At 38.0% G+C, this 26240-nt stretch overlaps 1 protein-coding gene across 13 annotated transcripts in view; it reads left to right on the top strand.

Moving 5' to 3' along the window:
- PDE1C (phosphodiesterase 1C) overlaps positions 1-26240 on the top strand; it is a 596098-nt gene that overhangs the window by 533294 nt on the left and 36564 nt on the right. For all 13 annotated transcript variants that reach the window (XM_070511509.1, XM_070511518.1, XM_070511553.1 and 10 more), the window contains 2 exons: positions 4382-4612; positions 10931-11008. In XM_070511509.1, coding sequence (XP_070367610.1) covers positions 4382-4612; positions 10931-11008 — 309 coding nt within the window. The remainder of the gene's footprint in view (positions 1-4381; positions 4613-10930; positions 11009-26240) is intronic.

The raw sequence follows: 26240 nt of genomic DNA, 5'->3' as shown, positions 1-26240 counted from the left end.
AATTCTTCAGTTGACAAAATATCTTTCAATTTCTGCCCTACCTCAGTTTTTCATATGCCTTTTAAGTTTGCTTATAATCTGTTTTTATACATCCTATTTTTATTTCACTAAAGATTACCTTTACATTTATTATTGAGTTATGTCTCTATCAATGTAGATGTCAAATAGTATATAATGATACTCCTTTGCAAATACTGAGAAATTTATTGGATTTTTACTTTATTTCCTCTGTCATTACTCAGTTTTTATTGAAATGATATGAGATTTCAATCTAGGTGATTATAAGCAAATTGTTATTTTATAATTAACTTATCCTTTAATATTATTTTTAATATTTGCATCAAGTTTTATATCTACCTTAACAATTATTTTTATTTAACACTAAGATTTACTGGTTTTATTGTACTTCATTAACATGTTTTCTCGTTCTTGAGTTTTTAATATTGATTGAATTTTTCTGTCAGTTGGAGCACTTCTTTGGCTGAAACTTTCAGAAAGGTCTTGTCGGAATACCTTCTGAGTCCTGAGAAGCATAGAAATACCTTTCTGTTGTTCTTATATATAATTGAGAGTTGTCTATTCAAAATTCATATAGTATTTTGGTTGTTTTTTTTTCATGAGTCAATTTCTCTCGTTTTCTTTTTCTCTCCTTGTTTGTGGGTAGTTTAAATAGGCATTTCAGAAAATTATATCAAGGGACAACTAGCCCAATACCATTTTTATCCAGGAGCCTATGGTATCATTATTCCAAAAGACAAATTAAATGGAGAAATCAATGTATTTCTCCAAGACTGCGCAGACATTCAAGGTGGGGTAGAACCAGCTCTCAGGAAGAATGTAGCTTGTGGATCCTGAGGGCTCTGCTCTACCTTAACTCTATAGCTGCCTGCTTTTGGCCACTTTCATAATGAGTCAGTCACATCATCACAGATGGTCTAAAATGGAAATAAAGAAGAAGTGGGATCAAGCTACGATGTTTGGTTCCTGCTAGTCTAGAAGCCTATGAGTACCAGAGGTGTTAGATCTAAGACCTGAAAGTTAATCCTCTCTCTATATGTCATCATTGGAACCTGTTAGCACGTACAAATTAATTGTGCTCTTCCCTCCTTTTTCCCGTCGTAGGAAAGTTTTACGTGTCTTAATAATTTCACTCAGAAAATATAAAGGAATCTGGTACAGCAGAGCAGTTGTACCTCCTGTAAATTTGTTTTCTTTTTTCTATGTTTGCTTGTTTTTGTCTACTTATTTTAAGTAGTACCACTGGGCGCTGATGGCTGATCACACTGATATCAGATATTTCATAGATACAAGAAAGAGACAGAAGTAGAGTAGAGAAGTTGAAGAACATTGGGGAGTCACCGTTGGGAACACAATTGCTGCAGGAAAAGGAATCATGTAGCGGGGCAGGCTCATACTGGATCTGACTATGATGTCAGAAGAGCTACCATTCGTTAATCTAAACGTGAATTGCCTGCTGTCAGCTGTAGTTGAGCAAAAATGGATTTGTTTCTGAGATGTACCCCCCCGCACCAGTTTTTTTTTGCTAGAGTTTCCATAGAAAATTGGTCTGACTCAGTTGTCAGATGAATTTTTCTTGCCCAGATAATATTTTATGCTCTGTTGTAGCAAACCGCAGTTTAACACCTTCAGCTTTTATCAAAATTACTTTTAACTTGGGGATATTTTGAATGTTGAAAGTTTGCTACCGATTCACTGGAGGTTCTGGGAGGGGATTATAAATCATTTTACCTGATGCCTGAGTATGAGTGAATTCTCCTCCCCTTTGCCTCAGTTTCCCTCTCTATAGTAAGCACAGTCATCTTTTTACTCACTGAATTAGTGGTTAGGGAAATTAACATTTGTCAAATGACTAACTCCTCTGGATAGGACTTCAGACTGTGTACACTTTCCATATTTTACACCAGTCTAGATTGCTGACAATGGAATATGTGCAAGTCAGGTTCATTGGCAGATAAGGTGAATCACACCCGTTGTGTGCTTCATTTAGTCAACGAATACTCCATGAGCATCTGATATGTTCCAGGCACTGTACCAAGCATTGGGAATTCAGTGATGGAGATGACGTTTGACCTTTGTCCTTGGGACACTACAGAAGGATGGGGGAAGTCTGGATGAACTTTCTAGGGGCCCACAGTCTGCTGAGAATGCCGTCTCACCATCTTTTTCTTCAAGGGCATTCTTTTACTCTTTGGTTGTATCTTTCTTGTATCTTTCTGTAAAAGTCAGAAGACATTATACTATATATGCACATAATTATGTTATTTTGTAGAAACATCTTTCCTTATCTTTTCATTGTAAATTATAAATACATCCTGTTGGAAAGTAGAATGTCACAAAACACTGAATGGCAAACATTTAAAATTTAAATCAATGCTTGACAACACAATCAATGCTTGTGTGTTAGAATCATCTGGAGAGCATTTAAAATATCCTATTCTTGCCCCTTTCCCTCCAGCATCTGATTTAATTTGTCTGGAGTGAGGCCAGGGCATTGGTTTGGTTGTGTGGATGGATAAATCAATGAAAGGATGAATAAAAACTTCATAATATAGTAAGGAGGACATCTGAGCCAGGGAACTATAGGGACAGGAAAAGTAAAATGAACCCAGAGATCACAGACAGCCACAAAATGCAATGCCATACAGCCCAGGAACATGTGTACCTGGGCCACGTTTCGGCTTTGTACCCTTTAGCAGCCAAAACAAAGAGAAACGAACACATGCATAACCACTCTGGTGCCCATTAGGTTAAAAACAAAACTTTTTGTCTGTGAAAGCCAGCTTTTTTCAGGGCCAAGACTAACCAAGGGAAGTAAAGAGGACCCCTGATAATGAGGTGTGGGACATTTTGAACACATCTAAGGACAAAATGCAATAATGCTTTTCATAATGGAGATTGATGGCTCAGTCTGGAAGGCCTTTTAAGTGAATTAAATGCTAAATGGGATGAATCTTTAGACTGAAGGCAGGACTGGTCTGTTAGGTGCCTTCCATTTATGTCACTTCCTACAACGCAGCTCCACTTTATTGCCTCCAAGGCCCTGAATGATGTCAACCCTGCCTATCCTTGGTCATTTGACCACATCGTCTGTTACTAACTAACTTTGCTAAATTTATGTTAGCCTTACTGGCTAACTCAATGTCTCTTGAATATACCAAGCTCATTCCCACCCCATGGTCTTATGTTTTTTCTTTCCTCTGCCTAGAATTTCCTCTGATTACTGCATGGCTAGCAATTCATCATTTAGGATTTGGTCAAATGTCACCTTCTTCAGCTCCTTATGTAATGCCACCTCCCTCCCTATCCTGATCACGTTCCATCATATTACTCTGCTTTACTTTTTTGCAAAGCCCTTTCACCATCTAAAATTATCTCAGTGGTTTGTTTGCTTAATAACGGTCTTCTCTGCTCCATAAGTCTTATTGCTTGCTGCTATCTTCCCAGTGCCTAAAATGTGTTCGACATGTAGCTGCTCAATAAATATTAGTTGAATGAATGAACCAATTTTTTCATGAATGCTTGGCCATAGGCACTTATGCTGTGTTTTTGGTTAAACATAAAGCCAGACCCTTTCATAGTCAACTGAATTGGAAATAAGGCTGACATTGTCTCAGTAGGGAAGAAAACACAGACCAGGGTAGCAGGCCAAACTAAAGGCCACCTCTCATCTTGTGGACGGTTTGAAGACCGTGTTTTTGTCAGCCTTAATTATCCTCTTCCTACTTTTCAATTCACAAACAGTGGCCTGAAAGTGTATTGTTCTCATGGTGTTTATTTTCCCTTTTTTTTTTGTAATCAATTGTTTATGTTTAAACTCCAGATCCGAAGCAAATGCACATGAAACTCCAATTTTTACTGTGGCTGTGGGCAATTTTCATAATGTCTCTGAGCCTCGATTCCACATTTGTAAATTAGGGTTACCATATTAGTAGCTGCCACATAAAGTTGTTTCGAGAATGAGAGGAAGTAACCTTGAAAAGCACTTAGCTTAATCCCTGATATGGAGGACACACTCAAGAGAAGCTATTGATCATAATAATAATATTAATAATGCCAGTTACAATATTGGTTTATTAATTATTATTATCCTTATTATTACTTCTTCCCTGCTTCTTCTTCTAATCCACTGTTTTCACAAATGACATCAGTATGAACTGGTTTTATTGGTTTTCTGTATATACATACCAATCTGACTTGAATTAACCAAAAATATATCCCAAACACTCAGTAAACACCTTGGGTCATTTTAGTGTATTAATTCCCAGTGCAAATACTTGCTTTTGTTCAAAGAGGCAATTCTCCTAATGTCCTGACCTCTTTTTATCTTTTCTATGCCTTTCCTAACTTGCCACGGCTGCAGAGGAGAAGGCCAAGAAGGAAGCGGAGGAAAAGGATCGCCTGGCCGCAGAGGAGAAGCAGAAGGAAATGGAAGCCAAAAGCCAGGCTGAAGAAGGCGCAGCTGGCAAAGCTGAGAGAAAGACGTCTGGTGAAACTAAGAATCAAGTCAGTGGAACCCGCACAAACAAAAGCGACAACCCTCGTGGGAAAAATTCCAAAGCGGAGAAGTCTTCAGGAGAAAAGCAACAGAATGGTGAGTGGAACTGTGCTGGTGAAAGGCTCTTTTTGGGCTGTTAAGGACATGATGAATGGAAACTGGCAAACAACTGCCCCTCTGAGGACGGTTCACTGGGCGGGGCTTCCCTGATCAGCCAGCTGCTGCTGATTCACCTCACGGGGCTGTGGATCCCGTTAGGATCCCAGCAAAAGCAGCCAGAAGCTTGCTTGGGCCATTCTCTCCGGGGAGATTAATTCCTTTCGGGCCCTTCCCAGCTGTCCTGGAGACTCTAGCCAGTGTCTGTCTACCCACTGGGTAAATTAGTATTAACAATCCCAGCACATTCCTGAGTGCTTACTGCCAAAATGGGTGAGTGGAAAGTCAGGCTTCCCTTATGCACCATTCCCCTAGCAGGGCCGGGCTGCAGGTCTGCCTAAGGTCTCTTCCTGCAGTAGATGTCTACACATCTGTAGGTGAATAAATGCACATTAGGGTCACCTTGGACTGAAGGGTTTCCTCGGATGCAGGGCTTTCAGTTTTAAAACCAGAAAAGTTCCAGGCGAACTGGGATGAGCTGCTCACCATCTTGTGCATACAGTTGATGATTTCTTATATTTAATGAAACAAATATGTCCTGGTTAACAACTGTGTGCCAAGCACTGTGGTTGGCACTGAGATTTTAGAAATAGAAAGGCCACAAGAAGTCCACAGTCTCACAGGGGATATGGACATCCTCAGAAATAATGCTGAGCAAGTAATGGTGGTGGCATGGCACATAAAATGCCCAAAGGACAGGTGCAAAAAAGAGGCATTGGCTTTGTTGTGTCTGGAGGTTGCAGGATGGAGTAAATGTCAAAGGAAGCTTCAAGAGGAGGTGATTGATGTCTGAGCTGGCTTTTAAATGCTGAGCAGAGCAGATGGGAGGCAGGGACTTCTCACCAGAGAGAGCAAGAAGAGCGAAGGCGCAGGGGCGTGGAGTTGGTTACCCTGTTTTCAGAAGAACAAGAAGTTCAGAGTCTCTGGAGCTTTCAATTGCCAGGTTGTGGCAAGGTAATTCAGCAGCCCAGCAGACCTGGAGTCAAGTCACAGCTATGCCTCTCACTTCTTGGTGGCGTGGGCCAAATTCCTTACTTTCCACTGCCTCTGTAAAATGTGCATAATAATACCTGCTCACAGCAGGGGCCACTTGTGAACTTCTAATGATAATGATGATGGCAAAAACAACAAAGACAATAAAATGACTAGAATAGCATTTATTGACTATCCATCAGATGCTGTTTTAAGTTCTCTCTTTACATCTTCATTCTCTTACCTGCCTGGCAGGGCCAGGTGATCTACTCTGAACCATGCTCTACTATTATCCTAGATAGCCTGGGTAATTAGAAATGCGGAGAAAGTGCTATAGCGCGACACTCTCCCATTATTTTTTACAGTTAATATATATAGCATGTAGAGTCAGAAAACAATATTCTAATACACATAATAATGATAATGGCTCCTATCATGTTCTAAGAACTTTGCATAAATTCCCTCAGATAACCCCCGTGACACCCCAGGAGACAGGGAAGGCTGTCATCTGACTTGTCCAGCCCCTCAGCAGCCTGGTTCTAGAGACTGTTGATAACTAGTTTGCTTTGTATTCAAGTGCATCGTAGTCCAGAAAATACGTTCAGTTCAATACGAATTTATGATACACCTGCTGGAGTTTTAGAGGGCAGTGCAAAACACCCCACTGCCCCTCCTGAGGTCAAAACCAACTGAGAAGGGGGTGCTGGAATCAGAGAGTCAGTGATCAAAATGTCAGCTCCACTGCACCTGGAGCTGAACTGGAAAATGCGGACCTGGTCAGCTGAGCATGGGCCTCTTCACACGTCTGCCCTGAACTGAGCTGAGCAAACCAGACGCTGACAGAGCAGCGGGCTCAGGAGGTGTCCCCTCACCTCCATCCTAGCACCCAGCAGGCTACTTCTGCAGGGACAGAAAAGGTGTGTGTCTCGTGGAAAACACATCTCAAAGACGGCTGGGGACTGGAGAAATGGGCTGAGCTGTGCATACTCAACTCCTCCTTCTATATGAGTCTCTCCTTCCCACGGGAGCACTATGTAAGGGCTGGTGAGAGAAGCAAGATGTGTTTCTTCCCTACTTTTTTCTTTTAGGAAAGTGGGTTAAAAATGTCTTTCCTTTAATAAAAACAGCCATTATAATATCATTAACATTTATTGAATGCGTGACAGGTGCCAGACAGTGTACATGAAATTTTACCTACATTAAATCATTTAAAAATCCTAATAAAGGGCCCGTCCATTGGCATAGTGCTTAAGTTCATGCATTCCGCTTTGGCGACCCAGGGTTTGCTAGTGTGGATCCTGGGCGTGAACCTATGCAACACTTATCAAACCATGCTGTGACAGGCATCCCACATATAAAATAGAGTAAGGTGGGCATGGATGTTAGCTCAGGGCCACTCTTCCTCAGCAAAAAAAAAAAAAAAAAAAAGAGGATTGGCAGTGGGTGTTAGCTTAGGAACAACTCTGTGAGGTAGATAGACTCCTTTACGTTTTCTGATGTGGAAACTGACTCAGAGAGGTTATGTCACTTGTTTGAGGTCAAGCAACCACCAAGTAGAGATTTCAGGTCAAATTCAGGTCTATATGAGTCCAAATTCTATATTCCATAACCAGCATGTCCCTATTATTTGCAAGTTTCCTACTCTCTCCTATTGAGGAGAGTAGGAAATCAGAGAAATATTGAAACTTAGCTCCTGTCCACAAGAAGCTTATAATCTGTTTATTCCAGGGGATGTCACACCTTTTCTGTAAAGGACCAGGTAGTAAATATTTTAGGCTCTGTGGACCATTCAGTGTCTGTTGCAACTACTTCACACTGCCATTTTCTCACAAAAGCAGCCGCAGATCGTATGTAAACAAATGAGCGTGGCTGTGTTCTAATGAAACTTTATTTATGAAAATTCAAATATGAATTCTATATAATTTTCATGTCATTAAATATTCTTCTCTCTTTTTTTTTAGCCATTTAATAATATAAAAAGCATTCTTAGTTTATGGGCCACATAGGACCAGGCATTGGGGCCAGGTTTGGCCCATGGGCCATAGTATGCCACCCCCTGGTCTGGTCAAGGAGAGAAACCATTGAAACCAAGGCCGGTCACGAAGAAGCTCATCAATTCTACAAGAGAGGTTTAAATGAACACCCAGAGAGGGCAGAGGTGGCAATAAGTTATTTTGAAGACAATTAGGGGGAAAGCCTGAAAGAAACAAACAGAAGCCTCAGTCTTCAACTAGGTTGGGTTGATTTCACAGCTGTGTTTATTTCCCAAAGTGAGCGATAATGTACCATTTCTCTTAAAAATTAAGTATTAAATAAGAAGTGGGAAAAGAAATCAATTTAGAGCAATAATAAGAAAGGCTAATGGTGGTGCAGGACTGTGTTACAGCAGCCTAATTAAAATGATTTATAACTGCCCAGAAAGACTCTCTTGTTTCCCCCTGTTTATTGAATAACAGCTCACATTGGCCATTACTCCATATATAACCCGTGGGAAATTACCTAATGGATTGTGTTCAGGGAACATCATCAGACAAACATGTGTCACTTTCCCAGCACCCCTCTTTGTGGTCGCCTAAAATACTTCCAGGATAGAGCTGAAGAACATTGGTTAAGTGGAGTTCTATAGGTTTAGTCTCCTATCAGCAATTATGGGATCCCCTAAGCTTTGTTCTCCATCAAGGCACATCCTCTCTCAGCCTCCCCAACACTGACTGAGGAGAAGGCATTCTGCCATGGGCTGCTGGCTAGCATCCAGCAAATAAAACTGCTCCTGCTGACTCCTGGAAAACATCCTGTTCTTGCTGCAGCTGTGGGTAAAGCTCCAGTCCAGGGAAACGTTGAAGGTTTGAAGTATTGTGAAGGTTCATTTAGGAAAGAAAGATCCTTTTCCTGCAGGGAATTAATTTGACAAGAGGGCTTAAGATCCTTGAGTCTGTCTCTGGCGTCCTTGAAACAGGAAAAGCCAGTAGTTTCTGAACTGATTCGTGGGCCCTCCAAAGGAATCCATCTGTTGGCCAGTGGTGGTGGTGAAAAGTGATGATCACGTCCTTCACTTAAGCTCCTCCTGCTTGTGCCCTGGCCAGAGTCAACTCCGCTTCTCCTTAGTTCCTCCGGCCAGTTCATCTCATTTCAGAATCAACAAAAAGAGGAAACTTGGAGCCTTTATTGACTCCTGACTTAGCTTGGGCTTTGTCAAATCCCATTAAAAGTATTTGCTTTGTAGAATACATCACAACCCAGAATGGTCTTGAATTATCCATAGGTAATCATTTCGTTGTAAGTGTGTAGGCCAAAGGCATTTAGGAGATGGCAATGGTAAACAGAAGCCTGAAATCTAAAATTTACGCTTCATCAGGAAGCTGCAAAATATAATAGTTGGGAGGTTAGCCTTGAGAACCAGCCTCATCTGTGTATACTGTAGTAGATTACTCTCTCTGTGCCTCAGGTTCCATAGCCGTACAATGGAGATGATGATACGAGTTTCACATCTATTCTCCGCAAGTTGCTTTAAGCAGAATCACTTTGTCGAAAGATCAGTTGGCCATTTGTCCAAAAACTGTCAGACAGATGTCTTAAACCAGATCTGCAGTGGCCAACCAGAGCAGTTTTGCTGCTAGAGGGAGATGCACATGCAAGGTTAGGGGCAGTGGTGGGGCCCAGGTGGTGTGAGAAACAGGCGGGCGGGCAGGCCACTGCACTCAGTGCAGCTGGACTGACCAATGTGTGACAGAGTGGCTGCAGGGAAGTCGAGGAAAAACTCAAACTTGAAAAACATCTACAATCATTTGATGAGATTGTTATTCAGCAAATTGATCATTTAGTGAATTAATCTTTGATGAATCTGCCCACTATCAGTAATACTACCTCCAAAATGGGGTTGTTATAAGAATTTAATGAAATGATGCACGCAGCATTTAGCATGCTGCCTGGCACAAGGAAAACAAAAAAGATACTGTCTTGCTCCTACCTTGGAGCACTGCTCACTCCTTCCTGGTTGCAACATTGTTAGGGTCTTTTTGCTTCACTAAGTTCCAGTATTTTAGTAGCTAATGTATTTCTTGGCTTTATGCAGGCTAAAAAGAAAGCTGCTGTTAGTAAGATTGGTGAGAAAAATATTCAAAACTTGAGAATGAGGCTAGGGGAGGGGGTACCATGACCTTTCAAGGTCACACTGGCATACAGTTGAACAGACCTGCCCGAGAATTATTTAATTGTCTATCTTAGACAAGGGTCAGCAAAGTTTTTCTGTGTAGGCTCAGGTAGTAAATATTCGTGGCCTTGCACATCTCTGTTGTAACTATTCACCTCTACTGTTATAGCATGAAAGCAGCCACAGACAAGGTATAAATGAACATGTGTGGCTATGTTCCAATAGAACTTTATTTCCAAAAACAGATAGCAAGCCAGATTAGCCCACGCGCCATAATTTGCTGACCCCCTTTTTAGGAGAACATGACTGTATTTAACTTTGTCATTTACTGTTTGAATCAAGCCTAGATACTGTGAAGTTATGTGCCAACTTGTAGATTTTTGACTGGTAGAGGCGATAACCCCAAAGGTTGTGGTTTTATTGCCCTGTGGAACATAACCAATTTTGTCTCTAACCTAGTAATGTTATTTGAACATATTTCTAAAATGCCTCTAAAAACCCATTTCCTTGAAGGCTCTTGGGACCATCCTAACTATCTCCCTGGTTCCATCATAAATGAATTAAGTAAGTTTTTGACACATGTTCATTCTATATTTGTATGCATGGTGTTTATTAACTTTTACAAATTGCATTTTGACCAGCTCATTAGTTAGAATATCATTTATAGCTCCGTTTTATAGTAACGACTGTCACTGCCAGATTTCACATTCAATACCTTAAATAAAGTTGTCCTTATCTTAAGCCTGTAAAGTAGGTATTATTACCCACATTTTGCAGATAAGAAGACTGCAGCACATAGAGGCTAAAGAGCAATTAATTGATATAACTTACATTTCACCCAAGTTTTTCCTCACTCCACAGCCTAATCATAAAGCTGAATTGCCTTTCTTGGAAAATAAACACTATTGACTTAAGTACAACCCTGTTTAATGGGAAGTTTCAGTCTTAATTTCTGGGTCATAATCCAATTTCCAGGCCCTAATATGTGGTGAAAAGAGATATTTATACTCAGACATGTACCCCCTCATGACTAAAATTATACTGTACTTCTTTTTTTCCCTTCACAGGTTTAAAGATATTTATAACTTCCCCCTTAGCTGTATGCATATACTGTTTCTCATGTTTGTTACTTTCAGGTGACTTGAAAGATGGTAAAAATAAGACGGAAAAGAAGGATCAATCAAATGTCGGAAATGATTCAAAGAAAACAGATGGTAAGAGCAAAATTCCCATTACATTTTTCAATTAATTGTGCAATTTAATGCAATCTTGTTATAATTACACCTATAATTGAAATTGTGGTTGTTAATATATTCTTATCTTATACCCTGAAAAAACACTTCACTACATTTAAAGAGTACTATTCTCCCTTTTTCAATAATTTACGAATTATTGTTGTCTCTCCACCATACTTTCTCCATCACAAATGCATTCTATACCCTTTTTTTTCCCACTTGCCATTTTTCACTTTGAACTTTATAAAAAGTTGATTCTGGACTTGCTGACTATAATGGAATGAAATACGAATCTTTGATAGTGAATTGTGCAGCATAAATGGGAAATGGTCCACGTTTTTCCTTTTCACATTTTTTACCTTTAATAGATTATTACTTTTGGCAAAAACAAAAACAGAAATCTGTTCCGTGTCATCATTATGTTGAGAGGCCTACGTACTGGGGAACATGCATAGCTATAGAATATTGTTTGATCAGCAAGAGTAAGTCTTAAAGGCAAGCTTTGAATGACAATCCCAAACCAGTTAGAGTGAACCTGCATTGTAATGCGCTTCATGAGCACTGCTTGTACTTTTCATAAACAGCATTCCACTCTTTCTAAAACCTGAAGATTCAAATTATATTACCTTCTAAACGTTGAGCTATCAGATTGAGAAAACTACTTTCACCTTTTATATAAATCTGTTTCAGTTGTAACATGGGTTCGTTCCTAGTTATTCCTTCATTCATGTATATAATATTAAACTAAAAATGAAAGTTTCTTGGGAGTGGTTTTTGTTAGAGTCCCAGACTCGCTTTGAATCGTATCTCCCTGGAGACATTGTATTGGATGCTAAGCTGTTTGAATGGTTTGGTTATGATGCCATTGAAGAACGAATGCTGGGTAGTCAGGTCAAGGAATCAGAAGAAATGTGAACACACTCCTCACACATCTGTTAATAGAGGAAACAGCCCCTTTAGCTTTTATCTCTAAACCTTTGTGATATGCTCTCTTTACTCGTATGCATGAAATCCGTTCTCAAACTTTCCTTTAAGATCATTCAAATAATTCACTCCACGTGTCTTATCACATAATATTTGGGTAACACACGTGTAGATTTTCAGGAAATTTTTTATGCCATCAGAAACCACTTACCTAATAAGTATACCCTCTTTGAATGATTGTGACTAAGATGTGAGGTACACAGAGATAAAATAGAATTCAAAATGACAGTCTCTTAGCCAGACTCTGTTAGGGGTAACATTTGTTCAAATACCAGAGGCTTTTTGCCAGATATCATTCGACACAAGTCAAGGTACCACAAACAAGAACATATACAGTAGGGGAGAACGATGTTGACTATAACCCCAATACCTGGACACCTGGACCATCCTATATCCAGTGACTAACCCATCTGAATTCCTACAGCATAAAAGCCCAGAATAAACTGAATCTCAAATCTTTAGCATGGGGTCTTGAATCTTGTTGAGTTTTGTACTGTGCTGCAAGTATCTGTTATAACGTCATGTGGGCATTGTGGATTGAATTTTATTGTCTTCATTAAGTCTTTTTGTTTTGTATTTTTTTAACTGACTTTTCCCCAAGTATTTAAAATAATTAAATGGTTTGTGGCAAGGGGTGATGAAATAGATATTATGTTCTATTATACAAGTAAGTGTAAAGCTTGATTATTTAACGAGCAGGATTCTTGATCCCATAGGGCAGTGAACAGAATGCAGTAAATAAAGAAGAGATATTTTCTGATGTCTATCCCTTTTTCCCTCCGTAACACCAACCTTCCACTTCTTCAAATGGGGTCTGGTGTGTCCACATACTTGCAAGTTTGTACACAAACTTGGGCATGAGCAACTTTGTATTTTAATTTCGTTGATGGACTAACATGACATCAGTCATTATCATTGCTTTGATCTCATCAGGACTTAGATAATTGGGCTTTAGCTACTTGTGCTATCTCTGCCCCAAATCTTTCCTAGAACTAAAGGTAATTCTTGGTTACATGAAGTGGAAAAGAATTTGATCAGTCTCACCTACCCCTTCACACCGTGGTCGTTAAAACTCTTTATTTTAGAAAATTTTTAAAAGGATACATATGTAGATCTGTGGATATATTGATTTTTAAAAACTAGGAACAACCAGAGACACATTTTGAGCATTTCTTTTTAATGGATCCTATTACATCTTATGACCAGAGGGAGTCAATTTAACTGTTTTTAATGTCCTTACCTCTGATCCAACCCTTGGGAACCAATGGTGACCAGCTCTGTCTAATTTTTGAGAGGGAATATCCAAACATAATTCAGTGCCCAGTGTGATCAAACCCACTATGGTTTTAAGTTTCAACATTGTATGCGTTCAGAAAGAAACCCATTGGAAACTGGACTGCAGTTGGTTATTCTCAAACACCAATGAGCTTAGGCATGCACAGAGGGAAGGAGCATGTGCTGAAGAGTAAATTATATTCTGGCATAATGAACACATTGCAGTTGTACATTATCTCTGTCAGGCTACTGAGGTACTCTTTGGTACCTGCAGCACTAATTTTCTAACTGACTTCAAAGAATGAATGTCCTTTGAAAATACCTTGTTTAGGGAGAAATGTACTAACATGAAAAAATTGGGTCTGTGAGCCAAGAGTCTCTCAGGGCCTAGACTTTTATTGTGTCATTGGGAGACTTATGGGGTACCATATTAAAGATCATTTTCAGTGTGTTTAGTCATGTTTGAAACAGTATAACCTCTTGGGCATGCCGTAATTTTTTTATAGTTGTCCAGAAGTATGAACTTGTCCTTAACTTTACTTGACTACATTAGCAGAGATATAAGAGATAGCCACTGTTTGTGTCACTCAAAAGATTGATTATAATTAGGTCCTGCAGGGTTATTTGCCAAGTCCCAGGAAGGGAGTTCAGCAGGAACTTCTCCTTCATTGAATGTTCTGGGAATTGGGTTGTATAAAGATTTTGGTTCATAAAATTTAAAAGTCAGTCGTGAAGAGTGGCAAGAGTGGGCAAAAGACAATGTATGGGACATCTGCTTCTGCCAAAGAGGATTAACAAGAATTAGATTTAGCCATCCACCTGAAACAACAAACAGAAAAGACAAGATGTGTGGAGGAATAGTTTTCAAGATACTGGACATCAAGAAATGAAGGACAGTGATCTCTGAGAGACAGGAAACCAATGAAGTGAGCCCTACAACTGCCCCAGCTTGCTGCCTTAAGAGGGTTCCCAGGCAGCAGAGGGAGGGGAAACCCAGGCAAACCTGATGGACTCCTTGAGTTTAGGAGTTGAATAAGGATCCAGGGAGACCAAGGTGGCTAGAGTTAACAGGATAAAGTACCAGAGAGGAGAAAGCTGCAGGGAGATAAATATCCAGAGATCTTAAGAGTGTTCTTCAGAGTACTGATTGACCCATACAATGAGGAAACTACGTGAGACCAGGAAAGGACCACTAGAGGGAATAATCCAGATGTTCACACTTCACACAGGACAATAAAACTGCCTATTCCCACCAGCCAGACTTGAATACTTCATAATTTAAAAGAAATTGGGTAGAATACTCATATTATCTTGCCTTAGTAGTAAGGAATAATTAGCTTAGGCTAAATGCTGCTTTTGTCCCACCTAACAAATCTTAAAAGCAAGACATAAAAAGATCAAAGTGTTTCCATGTAACTGCATCCCAAAATAAATCTCATACGTATATATATGAATACAAAAGTATCCAGTACCTTCACAGTGTCTAACATCGAACCAAGAATTACTGGAAATGCAAAGAAGCAAGAAAATACTATTCAATAAAAGGAAAAAACCAACCAATTGAAACTAACCCAGAACTGAGATAGATGTCAAAATTAGCAGAGGAAAATGTTAAAGCAGTCTGATAACTGCAGTCCGTATATTTGGAAGTTGAATAAAGTTGAATAGAAACATAAAAGATATAAAAAAGCCAGAATAAAACTTATAGAGATAAAAACTATAATATCTGATATGAAAAATACACTGGGTGGTATTAAGCAAATAACATTGTCCAGGATTAATGATAAATACACTGGATGAGATTAGACGTTGTAGAAGAAAAGAGTAGTGAAAAATTAGCAATAGAAACTACTCAAAATGAAACACAGAAAAAAAGACCAGAAATTATTGTAAAGAGCATCAGTGAGTTTTAGGACACCTTTAAGCAGCCTAATGTATATGTAATGGGAGTCTGTAAAGTAAAGAAGAGAGAGAGGAGGAAAGAAAAATATTTGATGAAATAATGACTAAAACTTTGCCAAATCATGAAAACTGTAAATCCATAGACTCAAGAATCTCAATAATGCACAAGCACAAGAAATATGAAGAAAATTACACCAAAGCATATCGTAATCAAATTACTCAAAACCAGTGATGGAGAGAAAAAAATTACAATAGCTAGAGAAAAAACCCACACATATGTATAGATGAACAAAGATTAGGGTAGCCATAGATTTCTCATCAGCAACAATGCAAGTGAGAAGACAGCAGAGCAACATCTTTAAAGTGCTTAAAAAAAATTTCAACTAAGAATTCTATACCCAGCAAAAATATCTTTCAGCTATAAAAGCTGAAAGAATTCAGCACCAGTAGACTCACGCTACAAGAAATGTTAAAGAAAGGCAGAAAGATAACTATGCCAGATGGAAAAAAGGATCTGCACAAAGGAATTAGGAGCACTAAAAATGGTAACTAGATGGCTAACTGTACAAGATTTTTTCTTATTATTTAAATCTCTTAAAGATAATTGACTGAACAAAATATTATATTGTTGTGTTTATAACATATAAAAATGTATGACAACAATAGCACAAAAGATGGAGGGGAGAAATGGAAGAATACTATTGTAAAGTTCTAATATTATACATGAAGTGGTATAATATCATTTTCAGGTAAATTAAGATAAATTAAGAGCATGTACTGTAAACTCTAGAGCAATTACTGAAATAACAAAACAAATACGTATAACTAATAAGCCAACAAGAGAGAGAAAATAGTATCATAAAAATAATTAATCCAAAGGAAGGTAGAAAAAGAATAAGAAGGGAACAAAGAACAGATGAGACAAATAGGAAACAAATAGCAAGATCATAGACTCAAAACTAAGCATAGCGCTTATCACATTAAATGTATATGACAGAAACATTTCAATTAAAAGGCAAAAATTTTCAGATTGTAAGACCTAAGTCTATTCTGCCTTTATCTAAAAAGACACAAGCAGGTCAAAAGTAAAAGGATAGAAATTGGGATACCAAGCCAACAGTATCAAAAGAAAGCTTGAATGGCTATATTAATATCTGACAATGTAGATTTTATAGCAAACACTATCACCAGAAGTAAAGAAGTTCATTTTATGATAAAATTGTCCATTTATAAAGAGGACATGATAATCCTTTACATTTATACACCAAAATACATGAAGTGAATGTAAAAAAAATTTTAATCTACAGTTTCATTTGGAAACATGAATATGCCCCTCTCAATTATTGATAGAATAAGTAGATGTAAAATCAGCAAGGAATAGCTGACTTGAACCACACTGTCAACCAACTTGACCTAATTGGTACCCCACAGCACCCAACAGTAAGAGAATACACATTTTTTTTCAGTTGCACACAGAACATTTATCAGTATAGACTAGATTCAGGGACATAAAACAAGTCCCAATAAACTGAAAAGGATTCAAGTCATACAAAGTATGTTCATAGGTCACAATAGGATTAAATTGGCATAAAGATGTTTATATTATTTTATTATCCTTTTAATAGCTATAGAATCTGTAGTGATATTATCATTTTTCATACTTATAATTTGTGTTTTCTCTCTTTTTTCCTAGACCAGTCTGGCTAGAGGTTAAGAAATTTTATTAATCATTGTCATTGATATTTTCCATTGCTTTTCTGTTTCTGTTGCATTGATTTCTGATCTGATCTTTATTATTTCCTTTTGTCTGCTACTTTTGGGTTTGGTTTGCCTTATTTTTCTAGTTTTGTAAGGTGGAAGTTAATGTCATCGCTTTGAGATCTTTTTCCCTTTTCTAATATAAGCATTTAGTGCTGTAAATTCCCTCTTAAGTACTGCTTTATAGCATGCCACAAATTTGGGTATATTGTATTTTTATTCACATTCAGCTCAAAATACTTTATCATTTACATTTTTATTTCTACATTCACCCAAGGGTTATTTAGAAGTTTATTGTTTAGTTTCCAAATATTTGAGGGTTTTCTAGTGATAGTTGAAATTTAAGTTCTCTTTAAATTGATGTATAGATTCCATGCAATCCCAGTTAAAATTCTAGCAGGGTTTTGGTAGAAATTGACAAAGTGATTCTAAAGTTTAATATGGAAATGCAAAACACCCAAAATAGATGAAGAAACTTGAAAAAAGAAGGAAAAAGGTGGCCTGATTTCAAGACTTACAAGGCTATAGTAGTCAGGGAAGTATGGTGTTAATATCAATATAGACAAATGGGTCAATGGAATAGAATAGAGAGTCTATAAATAGATCCACATGTATATAGACGTCTTGTTTTTGATGAAGAACAATCCATGGAGAAAGGATAGTCATCAACACATGGTGATGGAACAACTGGATATCCGTACTCAAAATGGTGAACTTCTATCTTTACTTCACATCAGATACAAACATTACCTTCAAATAGATTATAAAATAGATCATTAACTTAAAATGATCATAAAATAGACCATAAACCTCATTTTAAAATGTAAAACTATAAAACTTCTAGTTAAGACAACAGGAGAAACTCTTTGTGATCTCAGGTTAGGCAAAGACTTCCTAGATATGATGTTAAAGGTACAAACCATAAAGGGACAAATTGAAAAATTATACTTTATCAAAATTAAAAACTTCTGCAAATTCAAAAGCATCTATATAAGATAATGAAAAGACAGCCTACACCCTGAGAAAGAATGTTTGCAAAGCATGTATCTGTTAAATGACTTTTATCCAGACTATATCAAGAAATCTCAATATTCAATAATCTGAAAACAAATAACCCAAGTTAAAAATATGCAAAAGAGTTAAATAAACATTTCACCAAGGAAGATGTACAGCTAGCGAATAAGAACATTAAAAGATCATTGACATCATTAGGGAAATGTAAATTAAAAGCCAAATTAAGAACCATATTGAGAGAAAACAAAACAAAACGAAGCTTATCCAGGGGGAGATGATTTTACTCTTGTGTGTTATATTCACCTAGTAATTTCTTAGCTCTCTACTTTGCATGTCAGGACGCTTTGTCACCTCGTTTTCTCAGTAAGGAAATGGTGTTACTTCTAGCCACTCGTTCTGAATATTTCTCAAGTTGCTCGTGTTCTCCTCATTAGGATCTCAATACAGGAAAGATGGAAGAGGCAGGAGAGCCTATGTTCTTGTTAGTCTGCCTAGAACAACTAATCGTGATTTAAAAGTTTGTTGTGTGTGTTAGAGGAATTTGCCTGTGATGTGATTCTTCACAAGACTGATGTCTCATGACCTTGACTTGCTACAGGGCTCACAGGAGTCACCTAAAGCAATGAATGTGTTTTTCCTGTTTTCTTTCTAACTGATCCCTACCAAGTTAGTTTGGAATGGAGTAAATAAATGCAATGGATGACTTGAGTTTTTTAGATGACTTTCATTCTATTATAATAGATGTAACAAGTTATTAATAAAAACAGTGGAAGGATGTAGTCTGAACCTTTACGCTTGAGTTGTACTTAAAATTCTTATTTTTCAAGTCAAGTTGAAAAGTTTCTGTTCGTTACTTAAAGGGCAGGCATCATGACTTGCTCTTCGCTGGTGTTGGCAGTGAGAGATAGCTGGGGCCTGTACAGGCCTGGAGGTGTGCCCTGCTCTGCAAATCCTAGGCAGGAACAGTCCAACAGCAGGGGACAGGGAGAGCTGACACACATGTGTATCTTTACAACAGAGTTTGTTTCTGCCTTAGGTTCATGTCTAGAGATATGAGGAACAACAAAGGCACTGGCACATTTACCACTGTTCAAGAGGCTTGCGTTTGTTGAGGCCGTCATCAGTTTTTGTATCTGCATTGGCACCTGTATCCCAGTATTCTCAGAGAATCATACTCACCTCATTCTTCCTTCCAAATGTTTTCCCCCATACTACTTAGGACAATGGCAGTAGGCTATCTATACACCAGAATAAAGAACTGTCCTATTTCAGACCCATCAAAACCTTGGCTTGTAGTTGATGCCTCCTTTTATCACCTCATTGTTCCAATCCATGCTATTTCTCCTACAGGGCTCATTGTTATCACTTGTAGCTGATGCTGGCTTTGTATTGGTCCATGCAGAGCCAAAGAAACACTTGAACACGTTTACTCATTTTCAGCACACTGATATTTGAATCAATTCCACATACCCTAGGCATGGGGACAGCACAGGACATTTTGTATTCATTTAATGTTTTTCCCAATTTTGGAAAGATTTGTTTCTAAGCAACTGTCAATTTGATTTTACCCAGAATTCTAATGGATTCACAAGTCTTAGAGGACTGTGTTCTTAATGGCCATCTTAGTTCAAATTTTGGTGCAATTTGTGTTGCATAAGCCAGCCATAAGACAGTTTAGTAATAGAAGAGACTATGGAATCTTGAGAATTCTTGACATAGGAGTTTTGAAGTCAAAGTCACTTTGTGATTCTTCATTCTGGTCTCTATGTAAGAACTGTCTCATCTGGGAACCTTCATCTGGGAACATACAATGTATGTGAGAATATAAAAAGAGGCCTGCTGATTTGCAAGAAGGTCTCTACACAATGGCAGACAAAGGAGTTTCATATTGATAGTAAATGAAGAGTTGGTTATGCTGCAGAAGACTTGTTGACACTTAAATGAATACTTGTGACCAGTGCCTAGCTTTGACTTCCAATTCACTCATGTACAATGTGAAGTCTATCCTCCATGTATGCTGCCATGCTTGTGTTAACTGGCCAATCAGTGGTTTCTTTGTCCTAAAGGAAAACCTATTTGGGAAGACAAACCACATCAGAAAGTTGCTTGGTCAGCTGAGAATGCAAGGGGAGTTAGTTGATGAATTGTGACCTCGGGTAAAAGATCCTGATACATCTGCTTCCACCGTTTGGATAGGGACCATCTTGTGTACCCTATATCCTGACAGTGCAAGAGGCACTCCTCCATGACACCCCTTTTTCTAGTTTCCTTTTCGACCACACATTCAGCCATTAGACACGTTGATATCTTGGAGTAAATTATCATACTTATTCACTTTCAGTTATCCTTCATTGCATTTTTGGACCTTAATTTTGAGGAGAATTCTTTGTTTTTAAGGCAGATGTTCTCAAACTTTTTCTTTCTCATTTTTTTTTGACCTTAGCCCCCATATTTCATAGGCTTTATACACCACTGAAGGTATGCCCAGATCATGAGCTGTGGTGGGTAAAATAGGCCAAGGATGGTGAACAGCTCTGGGAACACCAGCTATTACCCTGTCCTTTTCTCTCACACCCAAGACAGTGCTACTATGAGAGCAACCTTGAATCCTTTCTCATTTACTTTAAAAATTAAACCTGTAAAACTTCACTGCTTAGCTGTTTTTAGCAATGAATGGTTTTCAATACACCTTGCCATTGATCATGCCACTGAAGTAAACGTGCTGCCTTGAGGTAGTTCCTACAAATAGTTAATCTCATCCTTTGGGTTTTTTTACTTGTTTCCTTCTCAGTGGAAAACCTTATTCTCAGTTCTGGGAGAATATCTCACTGTAACCATCTATGTATTGACAAAAAGTAGGCCTATCTTTTTTAATGAAGAAATTGCCCTCAACATGAGAATCCAGCATCCTTGTCAGTTATTTTCCATGAGTGTACAGGGACAAACATCTGGAGCACCCTGGGTCCCAAGTGAGATAAGTCATCATAACAACACATGTTCTGATTAAGATCCCATTTCCCTTAGCCATTTGTCCATGAGAACTCTTGTGACCCATTTACTTAATGTACTAACACATGGAACATCATCAGTAAACACTGTGGTTTAGCAAGAAGAGTCATGCAATATTTGTTTTTCAAAACAGTTTACATCCTTATTTTCTCAAGTAGTGTAATAATCCAGGTGTCTAACCCTCTAGTCCAATGTCCCTGTCAAAGGAAAACAACAAAAAGTTAATAAATGGAGGAGATAATTGCAAAATTATTTTTAGATACTTGTTATTCTCATGCATCTGGATAAGACCTCACTAATTAGATTCTAAAAGATTTTCTTGCTTAAACATTTGATTGATATACCTCAGTGTCATTTTCTAGTTAGTTTTAGAAGCTGTACTATAGGCTGATGAGTTCAGTGTAAGAGTTATTGTGAGTTCAGTGATGCTGAAACCCTACATAATTGTTGCTTGGAAGGATTTGGGGGAAAACTATTAACTAATCCATGATATGTGGGTGGTAAGTGGTCAAATGGGGTGAACTCAAAAAATTTCCTTGCTCCTTTTTGCTACAGACTTATACTCTCGAGAGTCTGGAAGAACAAAGGCTATTACTTACACATGGTTCTAGCATCGAGGAGTCACAGTGAATCAGAACAGTTACCTCTTGTGGTTACAAACAGCCCTTTCAAACCAATGTATTTTTTATATAGTTTTAGGTTCAGTGAATATCCTTGTACTTTTCAAGGAGGGTATATAATAGATATCCTCATGGTGGATTATAAAGGAACAAGATGACATGCTACTACTATTATCCTCCTTAGGTTTTTGTGTTATTAATATTCACATTTGTACCATCAAAACAGCAACCGAAATTGTATAATATGTGTATATATATATATATAGTATATAAGTATATACATATATGAATATATGTATATTGTGTGTATATATGCACTATATCTGTATAGCATGCTGTAAGATTGATGAGTTTAGAAAAAAATTGTGTTATATTAAAGGAAGCTTCTAAAGTCAATTCATGCTTTTCACCTAGCCATTTAGATTTCAGTCTCTTACCAAATAACTACATAGTAGAAATGTCAAATAAAAGTATATTATGTACTCTTTGTTAGTGACAAAATTAATCTTTTAAAGCAAGTTTTCCCTTGAAATTATTGATATATAAGCTTTCATTATTTCACTCTATCTTCTAGACATTTCGTTACATTCTTAATGTACCATTGTATTTTTAAAGGAACTCTGTTTGACAGAGAGGATTATAATTTGGGGACTACTGGGGAAAAATGTGATCTTTCTTTTTGTTATTAATACATGTTCAGGATTAAAAATATCTTCTTAGTATTCATGAAATGAATATTTATCTGTTTTCCCCCGAGAAAAATTATATTTTGTCAGATTCTGTGCAAGGGATTGGAGAAACACAGTTAACAATGCATTTGTCAAAAGAGACTCTATCAACCTTTAAAAAACTTCTTTAAAATAACAGCTGCCTTTTTAACTCAATAAGAATTAAAAAAAATAAAATAAAATTACCCATTAAAAAATACGTAAAAAAAAAAAAAAAAACAGCTGCCTTTGAAATGAATATATGGCAAAGTGAGGAGCCAGCGCTGTCTGCATTGTTAGTGCCATTTCTTTTCTAGGCACCCGCATGCTAGAAGAGCTGTTGAAAAGGCAATATCAACAGAGTATTGAAGCTCCCTCTGTATTTATTCTTAGCATTCTCCACAGACGGGCACCATGATCTCTAGGTGACGACATCTATATTTCCTAAGTATTAGCCCTCTATGATATATGCTATTTTTATTCTATACCCTGGAGCCACAATGAAAACATGAGAAAAAATGTTTGTTTTTCTTTCATTCATTCTGAATCTCTTATTGCTTTTTGAAACTAACAAAATTGGGAAAAACATAAAGAGCAATCAGAATGATTCAGGTCTAAAATCTCATCTCATCCTCACTTAACTTTCTCTGAAGACTTCCTTAGTCTGTATGGTCTCTGGCTTCTTGTTGGCTTCAAAAATAGCTGATTCAAAGACTGATCGGAAACAAATCTCTTGTGTGCAGACCGCTCTACCCTCACCTGCACCAGAGGAGTGGTAGGAGCTGTTGATAGCTGACTTTTTTTACTTACTTCTTAAGAGTGGACCAGGCCCTGGGGCACTTGGAAAATTGAGTGTTTTCACTGTTTCCTTGGGTGTTAAAGTACCAGGTTCTTAATACAGAGAGTAATAGCAGTAAAATGCTTGGGCAGTGTGGGGCAGAAGAACAGAGACAGTTAATCACGTATTTTAAATTTGGAAAGAAAGACCAGGCTATATAAAGGAAGAGAGAAGGCAGCAAAGTTAGGGAATAAAAGTTTAACACCGTCATTATTCTCAGTGATAGCACAGATGCCATGGATCAAAAAGACAAAGAAAGAGCACAACAGTTGGACTTAAGAACAACCATCCTTTCCACTGTTCTTATACTGTGTATGTGGATCAAATGGGTAAATTTTAGGAGATGATGGCATGAGCAAGGTTTCAGGAAGTTATATTCCCACAGGTTTACTCACTGTCTATCTATCTATCTGTCTGTCTATCTATCTACTCTATTTTTCCATCCATCCCTCTCTCTTAGCAGGGCTGTTGCATTGGTATTATATCCAGTGAAATCATAGAGAATGTTTGTTCTATAATCACATCCTCTATCATTTGGGGCAAGGAGAAAGCCTGCATACATGCTTTTAGGTATTTGGTGATAATCATTTCAAATCATTTAAAATAGCTGTCTTTCACTCATGACCTAGAATGGTGAACTCCTTGCCTGAATAATCCTAAAAGCTGTCTCTAAAATAATGTTTGTTTGTTTGTCTTTAGTATTTCCCTATTATTAAAAGACAAAACAAAGCCAGCACCACTTATAAGCCCCACAGAAATTCTCCTAGACATTTAAAATTGTTTGGTTTTACAATATTTATTTTTCCCCAGTTTTTTCCCCTCTATTTAGTCTTTTACAACTCTTTCTGTTGCTTACAGTATCACTTTGTTGTTTTTGTAGAAAGTTGACTCCATAGGGAGGGAGCTATGGAAGACTTTCTGGGACTTGAAAATTTGGTTTGAATCCCAGCTTTGTACTCAGTTTACATCTTTGAGCTTGGGTGATAGTTGAATCAGGCTGTAAAATAATCAGACCCAAGAAAAATGAAAAAGAGAAGTGTTTACAGATGTTTTCTAAGCCCAGTGCTAGATTGTTATGAGGCCTGCCTCACAGATGCTCACCTTGTGATCTAGGAGTGAAAATTATGAGTGATAAACACATTTTTAATCAAATCATGTTAACTTGAACTTTAATCCACTTCTTAAAACAATTATCTTTAAACCAAATGGTTTTATGCAGCATCTCCACTTACCTACACGAGTGGCACAAGAAGGCTGGAATAAACAAGGCCACGTTGTTGTAAATATCCATCTTCTATCTCTCTAAATGAAGTTGCCTAAAGATTCTTCGTTATTCATTCCCTTAGAGTAAATACACTTCTGTGAATTTATGCACCACGTGCTTCAGCCTTCAGAGCCCCCTGGCTGCACCTTTGTGAGATGTAAGAAGTCTTTGGTCAAGGGTCGGGGGAGGGGATGACACTTGCTCAGATATTTTCTTGAATTATCCCAAGTTGGGTGGAGATATTTTCTATTTCAGTTCATCCATCACTCTTAAAAAGCTGGGTGAAATTAAGTACTTTTTGTGGCCTCAAAAAAGGCAACATGGATTTACAATCAATGGAGGTCAAAGCAGCTATAACAAAAATGGTCACGTATCTCAGTTAAATAGAGTGGCTTCTTACACTTTGTCTTTAGGCCCTCATTTTCATATACTTTGTAATCTTACCCAATTTTAGTTTAAAATGATTTTGCTATTTTAGCTTAAATTGGAAAGAAATAGACAAAATGGAAACAAAACAAAGCAAGGATAGGGCATTTGAAGTTCAGGAGAGGAAGTGTGGAGTGAGGAGAGGAGCTGACCTGATTCACAAACCATGTCAAAGTGGCCTGGACAGCAAGTGCTCTTCCCCTGGGAGATTAGTGCCACAACTGGCCATCCAGTGTGGGGCTATTTCTCCATAGGGTATATAAATTTTGACATATCATACCTTGCTAGTGAATAAAATATAAAATAAAAGTACTTGTGTTTCCTTTTTAATTTTTATTTCACGCTATGAAAGTCAAGATTAGAAAAGGGTGGAGAGAGATTTCCTACTCATCATTATACCTTTATCTGTCCCATCCACCTCATGCTTATTCAATTCACATCCTTTCAATTGAAAATTAATAATTTGTTGAACATATGCTATGTGTCAGGCATGGCACTACGTGAAAGAAGAATTATAAAGATAAATAAGGTGTATTTTCTCCTGTCCTCAAGGAGTCTACAGTTTCAGGTGGAGCATCTTCCAGCAGACAGCTGGATACTAGGTACCTTAGGGTAAGTGCCCTAAGAGGTTCGTAAATGGAAGTTACTTTAGAAAGAGCTTGTGTTTGGGAAGGCTGGGGACCGTCACTCAGGTCACAGACCCAGCTACACAATATATGCCTCTTTTTCTTTTACTGTTGGTTGTCCTTAATGACAATGAACACAGGCACAGCTCACACATACAAGCTTCCCTTATTTACCCCTTCCCTCTGCTCCTTGATCAGCTCCTTCCCTCTATCTCTTGACCGGAAGGTTAAGGAGGGGTGAGTGGAGACCTGTAGCCAGCCACCCCACCATCTGACTCATAAGCAGTGACTAGAAAGGGAGGCAGATCTCCTCTCAGGGGTCTTTGGGTTCCATTAACACCCTGGATGGGCCTTTTTCCATCCCTGGGACCCAGCAGTTTGGACAGCAGGCCTCTGCTGACTCAGGCTGCATGAAAGAGGAGGTGCAGCACTTTCCTTGTTGGCCAGTTGAGGTTCACTGTGTGTAACAGGGGTCCTTGTCAGCCATCTCCAGCTATCTGTCCCTAGCTTCCTTCCAACCAATTGGTCATTTGTTAAAAAATGAAACCTAACCTTATATCATCATAACAAAATTTGGCGTTGTATTTGAGGGCCTCAGGCTATCTCTTAGGGTGGTTAATACTATGAACCATCTGAAAGGAGTCTCATTACATATGAACTCAAACTAGTAGTGACGGGACCAGAGCACTAAGGAGGCGTGTCTTATAACTTCCATGTGGACCACACTGCACATAGACTATCACAACAAGGGAGAATTTCCAGTTCCTGATTTCAGTTTTTATTTCGAC

Source organism: Equus asinus, chromosome 1 (assembly GCF_041296235.1).
Source record: "Equus asinus isolate D_3611 breed Donkey chromosome 1, EquAss-T2T_v2, whole genome shotgun sequence".
NCBI classification, from domain to species: domain Eukaryota; kingdom Metazoa; phylum Chordata; class Mammalia; order Perissodactyla; family Equidae; genus Equus; species Equus asinus.
This window is presented reverse-complemented; position numbering and strand designations above follow the sequence as displayed.